General features: G+C 61.1%; 2 protein-coding genes across 4 annotated transcripts; both read left to right on the top strand.

Annotated features, from left to right (window-relative positions):
- On the top strand, nucleotides 446-7,152 carry ADGRG5 (adhesion G protein-coupled receptor G5). 3 transcript variants are annotated; one of them, XM_021408043.1, is made up of 12 exons: nucleotides 446-881; nucleotides 1,284-1,357; nucleotides 1,464-1,542; nucleotides 1,612-1,750; nucleotides 2,043-2,180; nucleotides 2,296-2,412; nucleotides 2,521-2,667; nucleotides 2,746-2,864; nucleotides 3,306-3,571; nucleotides 3,645-3,744; nucleotides 4,308-4,573; nucleotides 4,667-7,152. In XM_021408043.1, the coding sequence occupies exons 2-12, from the start codon at nucleotides 1,294-1,296 to the stop codon at nucleotides 4,738-4,740; spliced, it is 1,509 nt and encodes a 502-aa protein (XP_021263718.1). In that variant the 5' UTR covers nucleotides 446-881; nucleotides 1,284-1,293; the 3' UTR covers nucleotides 4,741-7,152. The 3 variants fall into 3 exon arrangements, with proteins under 3 accessions (XP_021263718.1, XP_021263717.1, XP_021263719.1); XM_021408042.1 differs by lacking the exon at nucleotides 446-881 and having other exon boundaries at nucleotides 918-1,357; XM_021408044.1 differs by lacking the exons at nucleotides 446-881; nucleotides 1,612-1,750 and having other exon boundaries at nucleotides 918-1,357.
- Nucleotides 7,381-16,326, top strand: ADGRG1 (adhesion G protein-coupled receptor G1). The gene is made up of 14 exons (XM_021408031.1): nucleotides 7,381-7,524; nucleotides 10,899-10,986; nucleotides 11,270-11,692; nucleotides 12,090-12,207; nucleotides 12,298-12,445; nucleotides 12,562-12,693; nucleotides 12,857-12,973; nucleotides 13,263-13,308; nucleotides 13,545-13,645; nucleotides 13,721-13,836; nucleotides 14,157-14,431; nucleotides 14,901-15,012; nucleotides 15,245-15,513; nucleotides 15,692-16,326. The coding sequence occupies exons 2-14, from the start codon at nucleotides 10,947-10,949 to the stop codon at nucleotides 15,811-15,813; spliced, it is 2,019 nt and encodes a 672-aa protein (XP_021263706.1). The 5' UTR covers nucleotides 7,381-7,524; nucleotides 10,899-10,946; the 3' UTR covers nucleotides 15,814-16,326.

Genomic DNA, 16,359 nt, shown 5'->3' with positions numbered 1-16,359 from the left:
TTTTCCCCGGGTATTTCCCGCTTTGCTGGAAGGTTTCCAGCCAGCAGCTCCGAACCCCAAGCATCCCCGCTCACCCATTTCCCACGGGCGATGCTGGCACCCAGTGAGCTTCAAGTCCCAGCAGCGCCGCGCTGCCTGCACACGTCCTGGCCCCTTCCCTCCAATCCTGGTGTTTTTCCATTGGAAAGAACCTCACGCCGCCAGGGAAGGGGCTCTCCCCCTCTCCTTCCCTTGGAGCAGAGCGATTTTGCAGGCGCGACAGGGGAAGCAGCCTCCCGGAACGGGCCTGGGAGTGCTGCTGCTGGGGCTGTCAATGTGTTTTTGTGGCGTCGGACGTGAGCGTCTCGGTTTTAGCGGGGAGAGCAGAAGTTCGGTGAAGAACCCAGCGCTGAAAAGGCCATTTGAGGAAACAGCTGCTGGGAGCGAGAGCTTTCGGTGGTTCTCTTTCTGCAAATGGCCAAACGGAGAGCTCTGGGTGTTTCTTTGCTGGTCACTTCACCCTGAGCAGCTCGGGGATGCCAAGGACCCACGGCGGTGTCGCGGGGTCTGTAGTCGCAGCCCATCCGCAAAGCGCTGGGTGATGCCTGCGAGCCCCCCACCAAGCCCAGGCCTGAAGGGCCCCGGTGTGGGTCAGAGGGAGGCCAATGGGGCAGCGGTGCGGCTGAGCCCCACCAAACTCATCCCGTGGAGGGCTGCGTGAGAGGGGCCAAGCAATACGAACTCCGAAAGTGCCATTGCTTTCATCCGCCCATCTGCAAAACAACACTTCCCCTTCTGCCGCACGGACCCACAGTGCACTCAGAGCCACCCCCGCGGCGGTGCCGGTGTCACAGCAGCTCCCATCGCACCGCAGCACTGCCCCGCTCCTGCTGGCCCGGCAGGTAGGGGCTCCCTGGATGGCCGTGGGGTTCTGTGGGGCAGGAGGGGGCCCAGGGGCTGCCTCTCAGCGGGGGCCACGCAGCGATGCTGAGTGCTGGGGGCAGCCTGGGAGCAGCCCCCGCTGCCCGGCCCCGCTGCTCGTCCTGCAGTGGGTGAGCTGCTGCTTTTGGGGCCGGTGAGGGAGGAGCGGCGGCGCTGCGACGGATGCAAATCTGCCGGGTGCCCTCCACCCCTGCGCCGGGACCGCTTCCTCCCGGGGAGCTCGGGGTCGGGTTGGCGCCAGCGCCCCGGTGCCGCGGATTTGCATGGCGGGAGGCTGCGGTGGCTGTAGCCCCATCCACGCTGCTCCGAGCGTGGGCCCGAGGGTGTGACTGGGTGTGCGTGGGGCTGGGTGCCTTTTGCAGGATCAAGGAAATGCCCACCCTGCTGCTCGCTGCCCTCGTCCTCTGCCTCGCTGAGCCTGTCCTGCCCAGCCAAGGTGGGGACGCGTCCCAGTGGCCCCGTGCTGCTGGTGGGGACCGGGCTGGGGGGAGGTGGGGATGGAAGTGGGGCAGGGGGCTCATCTCCCAGAACCCCTCTCGCAGACACCGAGTACATCCAGAGCTGCATGATTAACCTGACAGAAGGGCTGAAACAGGGCAGATCCCGGCACAACTGGGACAGGTGAGTGCAGCCCCATCCCCGCTGTCCCCCCAGTGCCCGCACACCCCACCAGCCCCGTTCGCCTAGCAGGTTAATGAAGCTGGAGCAGGCGCTGGCCCAGAGCGCACCCAGGAAGGAGGGGTACAGCTTCAAAACCAATGTGCTGGAGGCCTTTGTGTTCAGCATCACGGCCGGCAGCTTCCAAGGGCTCAACCTTAGTAGCAGCATGGTGGGTAGCGCTGTGCCCTTCCTGTGGAGTGCTCCTGCATCAGCCTCTACCCCCAACCGTGGTGCAGGAGGTGTTGGGGCCACTTCCCCTCGTAGCGCAGAGGGTCCCAGTGCAGCTCTGCAGCACTTCCTGCACCGCTGCGGCCACACTTCCCTGCCCCGAGCTCTGCTCTCTCCAGTTCCCCTCTTTGCAAAACGTGCCTAGTGCTGGAGCCAGGACCCTGCTCAGCACCTGGGGCTGCGGATGCTCAGGGGGTGCCCACCAAAGTGTGACCCCTCCTCTGTCCCCATAGCCGGTGCAGAGCAAAGGGCGGGCGTCAATGCTGCTCAAGGACAGCATCAATTTCCCGGTGGAGCTGATGGAGGGCATGGGGGCACAGATGGAGCAGAAGCTCATCTGTATCTACATCCGCAGTGCTGGCATATTCCTGGTGAGTGCTGGTGAGAGTGCCTGGGGAGAGCTGAGCGCCCCTGGAGCAGCCCCATGGAGATACACTATGGGGCTGTGGTGGGGCCCCATAAGGCGTCTTGCTCTGTCTCTTGCAGGATGAGCACAACAGCTCTGTGCTGAACAACCACATCCTGGGGGCCTTCCTGCACAACAGGCGGGTGGGCCGGCTGCGGCGCCCCGTGGAGATCCAATTCCAGCATGACAAGGAGCTGGTGAGCTGAGCTCCACCATGGCACCTCCGGTGCCACCACCATGCTGGGGACATGGGGTTCCCAGGGAGCACTGTCCCCATCTCACTTCCTCCATCCCCTTCCCACCAGGACGCCTCCAATGCCACCTGTGTCTTCTGGCAGCCCGCAGGCGTGGGCAGCACCGGCAACTGGAGCAGGGAGGGCTGCGAGACCCAGCACCAGAAGGGCACTGTGCGCTGCCTCTGCAACCACCTCACCTACTTTGCCGTGTTGCTGGTGCGTGGCTCCTGCCCTTCCTCCTCCCACCGCATAGGAGCCCCCCGTGGCTCACCCCGTGCCCACCTCTCTGGGCAGATCCAGGCACAAAACCTGAGCGAGTCCGAGCTGCAGTCTCTCACCTACATCAGCACCGTGGGCTGCTCCATCTCAGCGGCTGCCACCTTCTGCACCCTGCTGCTCTGCTGCATCTTCAGGTAGAGATGTGCCGTGCCATGTGCCATGCTGTGCCATGCCACACTGTGCCTTGCCATTCTATGCCAAGTGATGTGCCATGCTGTGCCATGCCACACTGTGCCTTGCCATTCTATGCCAAGTGATGTGCCATGCTGTGCCATGCCACACTGTGCCTTGCCATTCTATGCCAAGTGATGTGCCATGCTGTGCCATGCCACACTGTGCCTTGCCATTCTATGCCAAGTGATGTGCCATGCTGTGCCACGCCACGTGTTTTGTGCCATGCCACGCCATGCTGCCTGCTGTGTCCCATGCTTTGCCGTGCCATGCCATGCTACTCTGTGCCATGCCATCCCATGTGCCGTGCCATGCCGTGCCGTGCTGTGCCCTGCCACGTGCAACGCCGTGTTGTGCTGCCTGGTGGGCACCCTCTGCACCCCGTGCCCTCTCCCCTCCCACAGGTGCCGGCCACGGAACGACACGACCAGGATCCACATGAACCTGCTGGCCGCGCTGCTCCTGCTCAATACCAGCTTCCTGCTGAGCGAGCCGCTGGCCGCTGGCACCGCGGGGGGCTGCCAGGCTGCGGCTGCCCTGCTGCATGGCAGCCTCCTCTGTGCCCTGGCATGGATGGGCGCCGAGGGCTTCCACCTCTACCTCCTCCTCATCAAGGTCTACAACATCTACGTGCGGCACTACCTCCTCAAGCTCTGCCTCTGCACCTGGGGTGAGTGCTCCCATGGGCTCCCGCTGCCCCGCTGCCCTCTCCCAGCCCCACATGGCCTCTCCTCGGCCCCCAGGTCTGCCCACGCTGGTCGTGGTGGCTGTGCTCATCTTCAAGAGAGAAATCTATGGGCAGCACATCATCAGCACTGCTGACGGCTACAAGAACGTGACCATGTGAGTGTGGGGGCTGCTGGCTCCCCAGGCACTCCATGTACCCTGGGCTCCCCACGAAACACCCCATGCACTTTGGGTTACTCATGCACTCCCGTGAACCATGAGTTTCCCTATGCATCCTGGTTTCCCCATGCACCCTGGGCTTCCCATGCACCCCATGTATCCTATGCAGTTGGGGTTACCTATCCATCCCACACACTGTGGCTAACCCATGTACTCCCAGGGACACTAGGAACCTCAGGGTTCCCATGTACCCCACGTACGTTGGGTTAGCCATGCATCCCCAGGGATTCCAGAAATCTCACGCACTCTGGGTTTCCCATGCGCTCCCAGGAACCCCAGGTCCCCAAGTACTCCATGCATGTTGGGTTCCCCATGCACCCCAGGCTCCCCATGCACCTTGGATCCCCATGCATCCCCAGGGACCTTAGAAACCCCATGCTCCCCACACACCCTGTATTCTCCATGCACCTATGCACTTTGGGTTAGCCATGCACACCCAGGGGCCTCACACACTCGGAGCTGACCAGGGTTAGGACACAGCTGTCCCTCATCCCCACCAGGTGCTGGCTCACCAGCTCGCCTGCCCATTACATGACCCTGTGCTACGCTGGCCTCATCCTGCTGTTCAACGTGCTGGTGCTGGTGGCCGTGGTGGTGGTGCTGCGGAGGACACGGCAGCAGCAGCAGCAGAGGGCGAGGAGGGACTGGGTGACAGTGCTGGGGCTCACCTGCCTGCTGGGCACCACCTGGGGCACGGCCTTCTGCGCCTTCGGCGTGCTCCTCGTGCCCCAGCTCTACCTCTTCACCATCCTCAACTCCCTGCAAGGTCAGCACCCGGGTGGGATTCTGGGGGGGTTTCCCTCGTCCTCCCAGCATGGCACCGGGGGTGCCCATGGTGATGACCGTGCCACCCCCCCAGGTGTGTTCCTCTGCCTCTGGTACCTCAGCACGCACCGCAGCAAGCACGGCTCCGACAGCAGCGCCTCCAGATAGCGGGGCTGCGGGATTGGCCTCGGTATTTAGCGTTAATTAAAGTGGCCTTCGGTGGTGGAGGCGGCGAGGAGCCGCCAGAGGGCACTAGGGCAATGGGCTGCAGTGTGGTCGTTGTTGGGAAAGCGAGCTGAAGGCAATGGGAAACGCGTTTCATTTTCCTTCGTTGCGAGAGCAAACGCGGAGCGGAGCTCCCCGGTGCGAACAAGCTTTTTAATAGAATCACGGCCGCTAAGGTTGGAAGAGAACCTATAGGATCACCGAGTCCAACCGCTGACCCATCCCCTAACCCTGTCCCTAAATAGAACCGCAGAATCATTAAGGGTGGAAGGGACCCCTGAGTCCAGCCCCACCCCGTTGTCCTTACTGGGGTTCCAGCAGCCCAGCCTGCAGCAAACACACCGTGATGACAAACTGGGGGCAGGAATCGTGGCTGGAGATGGTGACTGATGGCCCAGTGCCAGCCCAAACCAGCCCCGGTTTGCCTCTCTGCACCCAGGGTTCTGGAGCCGGGCTGTGGGGACGTCACAGGTGTCACACTGCAGGGTCCCCCCGCCCCATGTGGGGCACAGTGGCACGGCTCCAGCTCTTCCCATGCCGCTCTGCTGAGTGTTTTTCCCTTTCTGGCTGCTTCGTGGGACCTATTTCTGGGAACAGAGCGAAGGAAGCCGCTCGCCCTTGTTCTTTGTTCTGTGCACAAAGGAAATTTGCCGCCGAGTTTCCACGCGTCCCGCTCACATCGAGGACAAAAGCCATCCTGCTGCGGCTCCGCGGCGATGAGCTGGGCATGGCTCAGCACTTTGTCATCGCTCGGGCCTTGACAAAGTTTGGTGGGGTGCCAAGAGCTGGAAGGCAGCGAGCGAGCCCCGCGCTGAGCATCACCCTCCTGGCCCTGCACCCCAGGCGTGAGTCATGCCCGTGCCGGTGACCGCATCTGCACCGACACCGGTGCATTCCTACGCCTGTTCCTGTATCCGGCGGTGCCTGGAAAACAATGGCCTCACCAAACCTTCCCTGCATGGCTGTCCCGGGGCTGCGGGGCCGCGGTGCGGCGTGGCACACTGCAAGGGGCCAGGAGCCCAGAGGGTGCCCAGCCATCCCCATGCTGTGCTGCATGGCGATGGGAACCAAAGAGCAGCAGGTCTCACCTCCTCAAGGAGAGCCGGCCCTATTTATCTTTCCCATAGCCTTATCACGTGTATTTTATCAGCGCGGAAGCATTCGGCTCCCAGGTTGGGCTGGAATCACTGGGCTGGGCAGCGGCTGGGATGAGGATGCAGGTTTGCAGCCTGGGGTGCACACAGGGGTCCTGTGGGGCGGGGGGCTCCGACCTGCCCAGAGCTCAGCCCCATGCAGTGTCTCTGGAGTGGGGTCCTCAGGATCTCCAGCCCCAGAGGTTCCCGAGACTCAAACTGCCCGGCTCAAGCAGTAAATCCTTATCAGGCCCAGGGAGTGCTGCTGGCCAGAGCGCAAGGGCAAATTTGCCCCGCAGGGACGTGAGGATTTCCTCCCCCAGTGCTCCACCAGGGTCTTTGAAGGCAGCAGCGAGCCATGCTGACTTCCAGATCATCCGATAACTTCAACAAGTGCAGACGTCAGCCCAAAAATAACTCTACCGACCTCCCGATAACGCCCAAGCGCGGACAGAAATCTTTTTGTTCCCTGGACGGCAGCAAGGGGACGGTGTCCTTTCCCTACAGGAGCTGTGACCGCAGGGCAAGAGGTCAGCACGGGGGGGCTGCATCCTGCACCGGGCAGATGGGAGCAGGGAGCGAGGGAGATGCGGCTGCAAGGGGATGGCTGCCCTGAAAGGAGCCGCGCTGGCTGCGGTGTGGCCGCGTGATGCCGCGTGTGCTGGCCCTGAGGGAGCTGGAACAAAGAGGCCACAGCTCATGGGTGATGTGAGCGGGGCACGAGGCGCTGGGCCGGGACCCCCCGAGGCACAGCAAGCACCGTTCCCATCCCGTTCCCATCCCTGTGCCCAGCGTGGCCATGGCACCTTGGGCTCGGTGGCCGCCTTTTGTCCCCGTGCCGCCGCGTCCACCCTTCCCCCAGCAGCATGAAAAAGAAGAAAAGTCCCATTCAACCCTTGGGAATATCCGTGAGAGGCTGTGTATTTACGCTTCCTGGCCACCTCCCCGCCATCTCCTTGGAGCCGGGCTCTCCCTTTTCAGCGCACACAAAGGGCAGCCTGGGCTGGAACCTGGCCACGCTGCGTTGCAGCAGCTCTGCATGCACCGCGCTGCCACCGGGGCTCGGGGCTCTGCCCTGGACCCCACATCTCAGGGGGTGCAGGGCATGGGGAGCACCGTGCTCAGGACCCACTGCCCGCACCCTCATTTCCTGCACAGAGCAGGACGCGCTTCTTAGGACGCCGTGTCCCGGCCGCTCTCACATCGGCTGTTATTCTTTAATCCCTTTCCCAGCCGGGCGTGCAGCCTGGCAGCCGTACAACTCCTTTCCTCCCCTGGCCGCCCGCCAGCCCCAGCTCCCGGGGGCGCTGCCCTCGCCCCGCCGCGGTCCCTCTGCCGAGCCCGGGCCCGAGGGGGCGAAAACGCCCGGACCTCCACCCACCCCACCAGCCCGGCTCCATCGCACGAGCAGGTGCCGCAGCCGAGGGGTCTCGGCAGGGTCCCACCCTCGCTGAGTCACCGCCTGCCCCGGGGGGTGGGAGCGGAGGCGGGGCGGGGGGAGTGCCGAGCCGAGCACAGTGCGCCGTCGAGCCGTGCGGAGCTGCGCTGAGCCGAGCAGCGCCGAGACGACGCGCCCCGCCCGGCCCGGGCACAGGTACCGGCGGTGGGGGATGAGGAGGTGGGGCCGGGGGTGCACGGTGCCTGGGGAGCGGGGCGATGCTGCGGGCTCTGCCCTCGAGAGCGGGCGCGGTGTGGGCGTTCCGTGCCTGGTGCTTTGTGGCTCCGAGCAAGGTGTAACGCCTCTGTCCGTGCGGGGAATGGGGCTCCCCGGGGTCCTTCTGCTCACAGCCTCCGTTCCTACGGACGCTTCCCCTCTTTCCCCTCTAAATCGGGCTCTGTACCCCGCAGCTGGGCTGGATTCCAGGGCCGTGGAGCCGCCTCACGGGGCAGCTGCTCCTGAATGCTGCCTCGGCACAGCTGAGCCGTGCCAAGGCCCTGCCGCTCTGCCATGCCGTTCCATGCCGTTCCGTGCCATTCCATGCCGTTCCATGCCGTTCCATGCCGTTCCATGCCGTACCATGCCGTACCATGCCGTACCATGCCGTTCCACACCATGCCATGCTATGCCATTCCATTCTATGCCATTGCGCCGCTCCATTCTATACCATTCTACACCATTCCATTCCGTGCCGGGGCACTCAATGTGTGTGGCTCCCCAACCTGGGGGCCCACGAGCACACCCCGCTCCGTGCAGGCTCAGAGCAGCCTGCGTGTCTCAACAGAGTGCTCTCCCACCCCGATGCCCGCCGGGGGATTCCTCCTGCCGCCGCGCGCCTGCTGCTGCCGGTCTCAGCACGCTGCTCCCGGTGCTCCACAGGGGATAGGGCACAGAGCAGTGGGAAAGTGGAATGAAATCTCCTGGAATAACCCTCTGGCAGCGTGGCTGCGGGCAGGGCTGCCAGCCAATACGGATTTCACGGTCTGGTGGGCACAGAACCCCGCTGCCACCAGCAGGGAGCCGGGGGGGGCTTTGGGATGCTCGGATTTGGGGCACAAAGCAGGCTTTGGGCAATCCCATCCGCACGGTGCCGCCCCACAGTGGGTTTGCCGCTCCCACGGGAATGAAGCCCCGACCCCATAAACGCCGCATAGTTGGTCGCCATCCAGCCCTTAATCCCGCAGCCCGCCACGGGTGCTATTCGTAGAGCAACAGGTTCACAAACAACTGCGCGCTGCTGGGACACCCGAGCACCGCGCACCTTTTTGGGGTCACCGGCGGGCGTTGCAGGGACGCGGTGGTGCTGCTGTGTGCCAGCACCGCGGTGCCAGCTGGCCGGTGCCGGGCCGCCAACTCCTTTCCCATCAGCTCGCTGACAGCTGGGCCTTGGCAGGGAGCGGAGCTCCGCCATCCAGCCCGGGTACCTGGCTCTGCAGGAGGGTGCCGAGGGGTTTTGGCGAGGCGGGGAGCAGAGCGGCTTCTTGCAGCCCTCATCACACATCAGGGTGTGCCCCGCATTGCATTCACCCCATTTTTCGTGGTTAAGAAACAGACAGTCCCACCCTTCACACCAGCGCTGCCCCTCCTGCAGTGGTCGGATTGTGTTCCGAAGATGCTTGCCGCGGTTTGGGGTCGTGGCGACACGTGGCCCCATGTGTTCTCATGGGATCTGCAGTCACCCCGGTGGCCGAGGGCGCGTGCCTGATGCCCGCCGGTGACGGGAAGGGGCTGGCGTGCCAATACTGTGAGCAATGTGTGGGCTGCCCGCGGGCCGAGGGCCAAGGACAAGGGCACATTGTGAAGGCAAACCCGGTCCCCGTGCATGGGTCCGTTCCAGGTCATTGTCTCCGTGCCTCAGTTTCTCCACCCGACCCCCAAACTGTGCCTCCTGCCCCATAAGTGATGGGCTGTGGGCAAAGGGCTGTGTCCCCGTTAGCATCGTGGGTGCGCTGTGCTAAGGAGCCTGGAAACAAAGCAGATGAAAGTCCCCTCATCAACACGTTTCCCGTGTTTGTTGGAGACATGAGCGCATCTTCCCTTCTTGGGGAAAACATCATGCGCAAAGCCCGCCTGCCATCACCACCTCCATCGAATGCCTGGTGCCCAGTCACCCAGAGAGCAGGGAGGTTTCTCACCGGGCTCTTGTTTTTTCCAGCTTTAGAGGTCACCGTGTTATTCCTCAGCTTCCCTTTCCGACGGGCGCATTCATTTAATGGTGTTGAGAGAACACGGTGTAATGTACCCACGCTGGGGGCTGAGCCTTCGGGGAAAAAATGTGCCCTGTGCCAAGAGGAGCCCGCTCCAAACCCCAACCCTCGCCTCCGAGCTGGGGCAAAGCAGCCTCTTTTCTACATGTTCTTGGGAAGCTTCGGGGCTTGGGGTTGGGGGAAGCCACCTGGTCCCCTTGCTGTGGCTTTCAAAGGAGGATTCCTGGAAATGAGAGCACCACCGCCCCCGGGTACCTGGGTACCCTGATGCTCCTTGTCCCTGCTGCCCCCAGGTACGTGGGGGTGGCAATGTTCTGCGTCCTCGCTGCCCCCCGGATGCAGAGGAGAATGGGCAGTGCCTTTTGTGGGCTGTGTCAGCTTTCTCCCCGCTGTGTCGGGGGATTTTCTCTTGCCATTGTTCAGCTCAGGAAGCGGCAATCAAGCGGGTCGGGCGAGCGGGGAAGCATCGCTGCTTGCCTCTGCTGGGTCCTCGTTGGGCTTTCAGGTTCTGGTTCTGGTTGGGCTCAGGAATGGCTCGAAGGGACGATCCCTCCCGAGCCGTGCCTGTGCCATACCCACACCGGGGACCTCAGTGGGACTGTTGTGCCCATGGCAGCGCGCTGACCTGCAGAAGGACTTACAGCCACAGAAGAGCCTTTGTTTTTATCATTCTCATGCACCCAGGATGCCGTCAGCTTTCACAGTCATGTTCGGCATCATAGCAGTGGTCAGAGCCTTAGCCGTGCAGTGTAGGGTTGTGGCCGGTGCTGCTTGTGGGAACCCTGCTGCATACATGTTGCTTCAGCTCGCTTCGCACGGCAGCAGCTGTCTGCACCCCTGGTCAGCTTTGTGTCCCGATGCAGCCCTCACTGATGCGGTCCTGGCTGCTGCTGGGGGCGGGGGGGCTCTTACCAAAGGCGGCCCCAGAAGCGTGAGAAATGCACGCAGCCGAGGCTCGGTAGGGATGGAGGGAGGTGGCTGAGGGGGGACAGAGTCCTGCTGCTGGCTGCGGTGTGTGACACGACAAGCTCCTTGCTGTTAGCGGAGGCAAAAATAATTCTGGGCTCAGGGAGTTAGGAAACTGCTGTTTCCTTCTGTTCTTATCACCTGCCCAAAGAAGCCAAGGCAGGAACCAAGAAAGGAGGCAGTGAACAGAAGGGAGCCCCCTGGCACCCGTGTCCCTCCCAGCCCCGTGGGGCCGTTGAGGTGCCCACAGCTCCTCCTGGTGGCAGTGTCACCCGGAGCTGACTGTGACACCAGCTGCTCTCCCACCTCGGCTCCCCGTCCCCTGACACCGTGCCTCTTTTCTTTGTGACCCTACAGGCTCTGCTTGCTCCTGGGAAGCAGAACCCAGGCTGAGAGCCACCCGCAATGAAAGTCCTCCTCCTGCTGCTTCTCCCCCCACTCCAAGGTAGGCAGCCCCCTGCCACGTCCTGGCAGCCCCAAAACACAATGGCTGGGGGCACTGATGGGTGAAACATCTCCTGGACTTGGGCCTCCAGGGTGGGAACCTGAAGAAAGGAGTTGGTCTCCCTCCATCTGCAGAGCTCTCCCTGTCAATGGGGAGAAAAGGAGCTCTCGCAGCCCGGCACGCTGCTGAACCGTGCCCTGTGACTGTGGGCAGGGTGGGCTCGGGGTTTGGGGTGGCTGCCCCCTGAGCTGAGCAGTGTTCTCTCTGTCGTTATGCAATACAGGGGTGGGGGCAAGCGGCCACCAGGAGGATTTCCGCTTCTGCGGTGACAGGAACCAGACTGAGATCAGCTCCGTTATCTATGAGCACAGCCCTGCCAACATCTCCATTGAGAACACAGCCCAGGCACTGGTGATAAAAAGCCCCTTCTTGGCAAAGAGGCGAAACTCTTCCTACCAGTACAGCCTGCCACCTACCTTGGGCGGGTACCGCTTCTGCATCTACTGGTTCAAGGCCAACAGGACCCTCCAGTTGGTATATGGGAAGCAGAGCTTCCGCCTGGGCCACGAGCCGGCTAGTGGCATTGCACAGAACTGGGAGACACAGAGGGCTGAGAAGACCAAGGCCTCCATCTTCAATGTGTCCTATGTCTCCGAGGGCCAGAAGAACACCTCCCTTGAGAGTGCATCTGAATATCTTCTCCCTGGTAAAAGCAATTGAGTGTTACTTCAGTGAGATATGGGTTAATTCCATCCCCAGTGCTGGGACCACTGCTGGGTCCCTGTGCTCTGCTGTAGTGTGATGGAGTCAGGACCATGCTAAGGAGTGATGGGAAGGGCAACTGGCTCAAGCAGCCCATGGCACCCAAGGGCAAGCAGCTCCCTAAAGATGAAGAAAGAGATTTCCAGAAGTGCTTTAGCCCAGTAAAATCCCAGGAAGCTCTGCAAGGAGCACCAAGCTGCAAGAACCTGGAAGAGCCCTGTGTGTTGGGATCTTTGTGGGGTCACGACAAAGCCCTTTGCTTGGGGTCACACCAGGGCTGCGGGCAGGGGGAAGCTGGTGCTGCCCGTGGTCCTGATGCCATCCCCTATCTGTGCCACCAGCCCCTCCTGGGATGATGCCTGTCTGGAAGCAGGATGTGGAGAATGAGCTTGCTGCCCTGGATGGCCTCCTCATGCGGGTGCCGGCTGCGGGCTCCACGGCGCAGCGCTCTCTTTGGCAGTGAGTGTGGGGCTGGGTGATCACGGGGCAGTCACTGAGCCATGCCCAGCCATTTTCCTGGCCCCACTCACTATGCCCTATTCTCTACAGCAAACTCGGGGCCTTGGAGAGGACGCTGGCACAAGTGGAGCTTGAAGGACAGAACGAGACCTTCGGGAAGGCTGCCCTGCGTGCCACCGTGCTGAGCATCAGCCCCACACAGGCTCCTCGTCATCTGGCCTTCACTTCCCCAAAAGAGGTGGGTCTATGTTGCCCTGGGGCTAGGCACCCTGCTCATCCCCACTGCCCATGAAGGGCTCAAAGCAACACGCCAGCATCCACCCAAGCTTCATCCCAGTGGGTCTGTCCTTGCAGGAGAGCAGAGAGGTCCAGGGGTTTGCCGTGGACCTGCCAAGCAGCCTATTTGCGATGGCAAAGAAGAAGGAGGAGGAGGTGGTGGAGCACAGGGTACTCCTGGTGGACATCAACAGCAAGGCCATGTTCCAGGTAATGCCTGCACCATGTGGCATGATAGGGTGTCCCTGCAACCATCCCCTGCTTCAGAGGTGCTAGGTGCTCCAAAGATGAGCTACAGGACAGGGAAGAGGCACAGGGCCTCCCCTCTGGGGCCTCTCCCTTCCCATGGTGTTACCACCTCCTCCTCCCGCAGGATGAAAACAGCAGCCACATCCTGGGTGACAAAGTGGTTGGCATCTCCTTGGTGGACACAGTGGTGGCCAACCTCTCCGAGCCAGTGGTCCTCACTTTCTTCCACAACCGGCTGCCGGTAGGTGGGGAACCAGCCTCATTACACCCAATTCCTCCAGGAATGGAGGGGTGAGGAGGGCTCAGGCCCTGTTAGATTGAAGAGTGATCATAACCCAGTGGGTCCATGCCCTTGGTCTTTCTGTACAACCTATGGCATCTTCTGGGGCTTCACCACGTGCACAGTCTCCAGGACTGGGGACACTGAGTAACAGTTCCTCGGCTCATTCATTCAGCTGGTCAAAGCTGAACCTCATGTTAAAAATGGCATGTTTGGCAGCACCTGAGCACCTGTGGCTTTGTCATTTCAGAGGAACGTGACCCCGCTGTGCGTCTTCTGGCGGGAGGACGGCACAGGTGAGTGTATGGTTGCGGGAGGTTCTGTGTTTGGGTGTGAAGTGTAGATGCTGTCCCTGTTCCCTTAGCTGGGTACCAAAGATGTGCTTTTCTGCACTTCCCTGCCTTGCTCCAGCTCCATAAACCTTCCCCATGATGGGAGGACCCCCACCTTTGTCTTCCCCATTGCCGTGGACACTTTGGAAGCTCCAAAATCCCAAAGCTGCTGTTCCTGCTGCTCTCCTTTTCTCTTGCAGCCAGCTCTGGGAGCTGGGACAGCTATGGTTGCACAACAGTGGAGGGGGATACCCGGACAGACTGCAGATGCAACCACCTCACCTACTTTGCCGTACTGATGGTGGGTAGCACCTTCCCACAGCTCCCTCCGTCCTTCCCTGTTCCTTCACTGTCTCTCATTCCTCCTTCTCCCCAGGTATCCTCTCCAGAGATTTCGTACCTACACAGGGACTCCCTGAGCATCATCACGTACATCGGCTGCCTTATCTCAGCTTTGGCATCCATTTCCACCATCTTTTTCCTCTACTTCAGGTATGGGCTGGGTGCCAGTGGGCTGACAGGTCAACCCATGCTCCCTCTCTGCTTTCTTCCCACTGGGTGGCGCAGCTAGAAGCACAGTGAAGGAGCCAGGTTGGAAGAAAGTAGAGTGCTCCTCTCCAGAAACCACTGCCTGGGCCAGGTTTCCTGCAGGCTGCTCAAAAACACCTACTATTTTCAATGACTGGGGAAATCAGCTTGGTCGTTGTCATGGATCTGGCAAACCAGAGCCAGTGCAACACGGTGGGGTGTTCTGGGGCACCGGGGATACTGGCAGGGTGTGGTGCTGAGTTCTCTTCCCCTCACTTTGCCAGGAGCAAGCAGCGAGACCAGATCACAAGCATGCACATCCACATGAACCTGCTGGGTGCCATCTTCCTCCTGGATTTCACCTTCCTCATCTCGGAGCACTTAGCTTCCAGCAGCAATCAGGCGGCCTGCAGAGCCGGGGGGCTGTTCCTGCACTTCTCCCTCCTCAGCTGCCTCACCTGGATGGGCATCGAGGGCTACAACCTCTACCGGCTTGTGATCGAAGTCTTCAACGCCTACCATGAGCACTTCCTCCTCAAGCTCTGCCTGGTGGGCTGGGGTGAGGATTGGGGAGGCAGAGACCTCCCAGGGGCAGGGCAATGGCAGGTGACCAGGCACGGGGATTCTGCTCCTGAGTCTTTTCCACCGTATGTGGTGCCTGGATGGGGATGTTGGAACAGGGGTCTGAGAGCAGAGACACCCAGGGGTGCCCATACAGATGGGCTTGTGGTAGGAGACATTTCCACATCCCTGCTTTGGACAGGAGGGTATAGTAGGGAGATATTATGATCTTTTGTGGCCTAAAATTCCAACACCCTATGAGACCCCCACGTGGGTCTCTTCTCCACAAGCCTGCTCCTCAGCCAGGGCTTACACCAGGTGTCCTCATTGCATGCTCCATCCTTGGTTTACCCCAAGGAGAGGAGGTTCTTTGTACACCATACAAGGAAAAAGGGGCAAGGAGTTCTTCCAGAAGGTCAGTGGGCCAGGGATGAAGGTGGCTGCTTCACTCTGTTCTTGACACGCAGGTCTTCCCTTCTTTTGTGTGATGCTGATCTTCCTGGCTGATTGGACGAACTACGGCCCTTTCTACATTCCCGTCTATGAATCTGTTGGTGGAAAGTCCACCAACGCAACCATGTAAGTCACAGGAAACTGGTCACTTGGTCCCTGGTCTTAAAGTCATCTGGTTGAACCTCCACCACATCCTGTTGATTTTCCTTAGCCCACTGGGCTGTGCCTTTCCTGTGGCTTTGTGTAGCGTGGGGCAGGGGATCCCCACTCTGTGTTTTGCTGCGTGCCTCCCCCAAACCCTCTTCGTGCCCCCATGGGTTGACACAGCATAACCCTGTGCCCTTTCTCCTCCCTCTAGATGCTGGCTCACGAGCCCCCTGATCCATAACGTGGTGAACCTGGGATTCTTCAGCCTGGTGTTCCTCTTTAACTTGGTCATGCTGGGGGCCATGGTCCGGGAAATCCTCCGGCAGAACAAGAAAGGCCACAAGCTCAAGCACATCCTAGCTCTCTTTGGGTTGAGCATCCTTCTGGGCATTCCATGGGCACTGGTCTTCTTCTCTTTCACCTCTGGTGTCTTCCGCCTCGTCTCCCTCTACATCTTCACCATCGTCAACTCACTCCAAGGTGATCCTGGGGCACTGGGCTCCTCCAAAGGGCATGAGCTGCCGTGGGGCTTTGGGTGGGATTGGTGAGGGAATGCTGGGGTATGGGAGGATCTGGCCCTGTCAGACTGGATGTCTCACTTTCAGCTGCTGATGGTCCCTTGAAGGGGTTCACCCACCTTTTCTCCCTCCTCTCCCAGGTTTTCTCATCTTTCTCTGGTACTGGACCATGGTGCTGCAGGCGAAAAAGTCTTCTGACTTCCAGTGCAGCTCTGACAGCGCGAAGCTACAGCCCAACAGCAGCCAGAGCCACCCCGGCTGAGCCCCGTGCTGGCCGTGCCGTGGGGTTGCCTGGCAGAGGGTGGTTGCTTTGCTACTGCACCCGCTGGGAGTTCAGGGACCCACGGCAGGGACCTTCAGCCCCTCGCCTCTGCTGGCCCCATGTTCCCCATCACTGCGTCCCCCTGAGTATCTGGGTGTCCCCATCCTTGCTGCCTGCCCCTGCAGGGACGGGGCTGGCTCCTGGGGCAGGGCAGAGGGATGCGTAGGGCTGCAGCATGGGGCAGGGACAGGGCCCTCTATGCCTCCTGGTGTCCGCTCCATTGCTCCAAAGCCAGCAGGTGGAAAAGACCTTGTCTCCAGCCCTTGCTTGTGGCCACCGATAGGGACCTTCCCAGGCAAAAACAGAATAACAGCCACGGGGACACCCTCTAGCAGCTGAAAGAATCTATTTTTGTTATTTTGTTGAATGTTTCTCTATTTTTGTATGGTGTAAATGTTGAATGATTGCGCTCGCACATCAGACCTGCGCCCATTAAAGTCATACCCACTCCGAGTGCGTCTCCCCGGGGTCTCTGCTGTTGGTGAG

This window comes from Numida meleagris, chromosome 10 (assembly GCF_002078875.1).
Source record: "Numida meleagris isolate 19003 breed g44 Domestic line chromosome 10, NumMel1.0, whole genome shotgun sequence".
In the NCBI taxonomy this organism is placed as follows: Eukaryota; Metazoa; Chordata; class Aves; order Galliformes; family Numididae; genus Numida; species Numida meleagris.
This window is presented reverse-complemented; position numbering and strand designations above follow the sequence as displayed.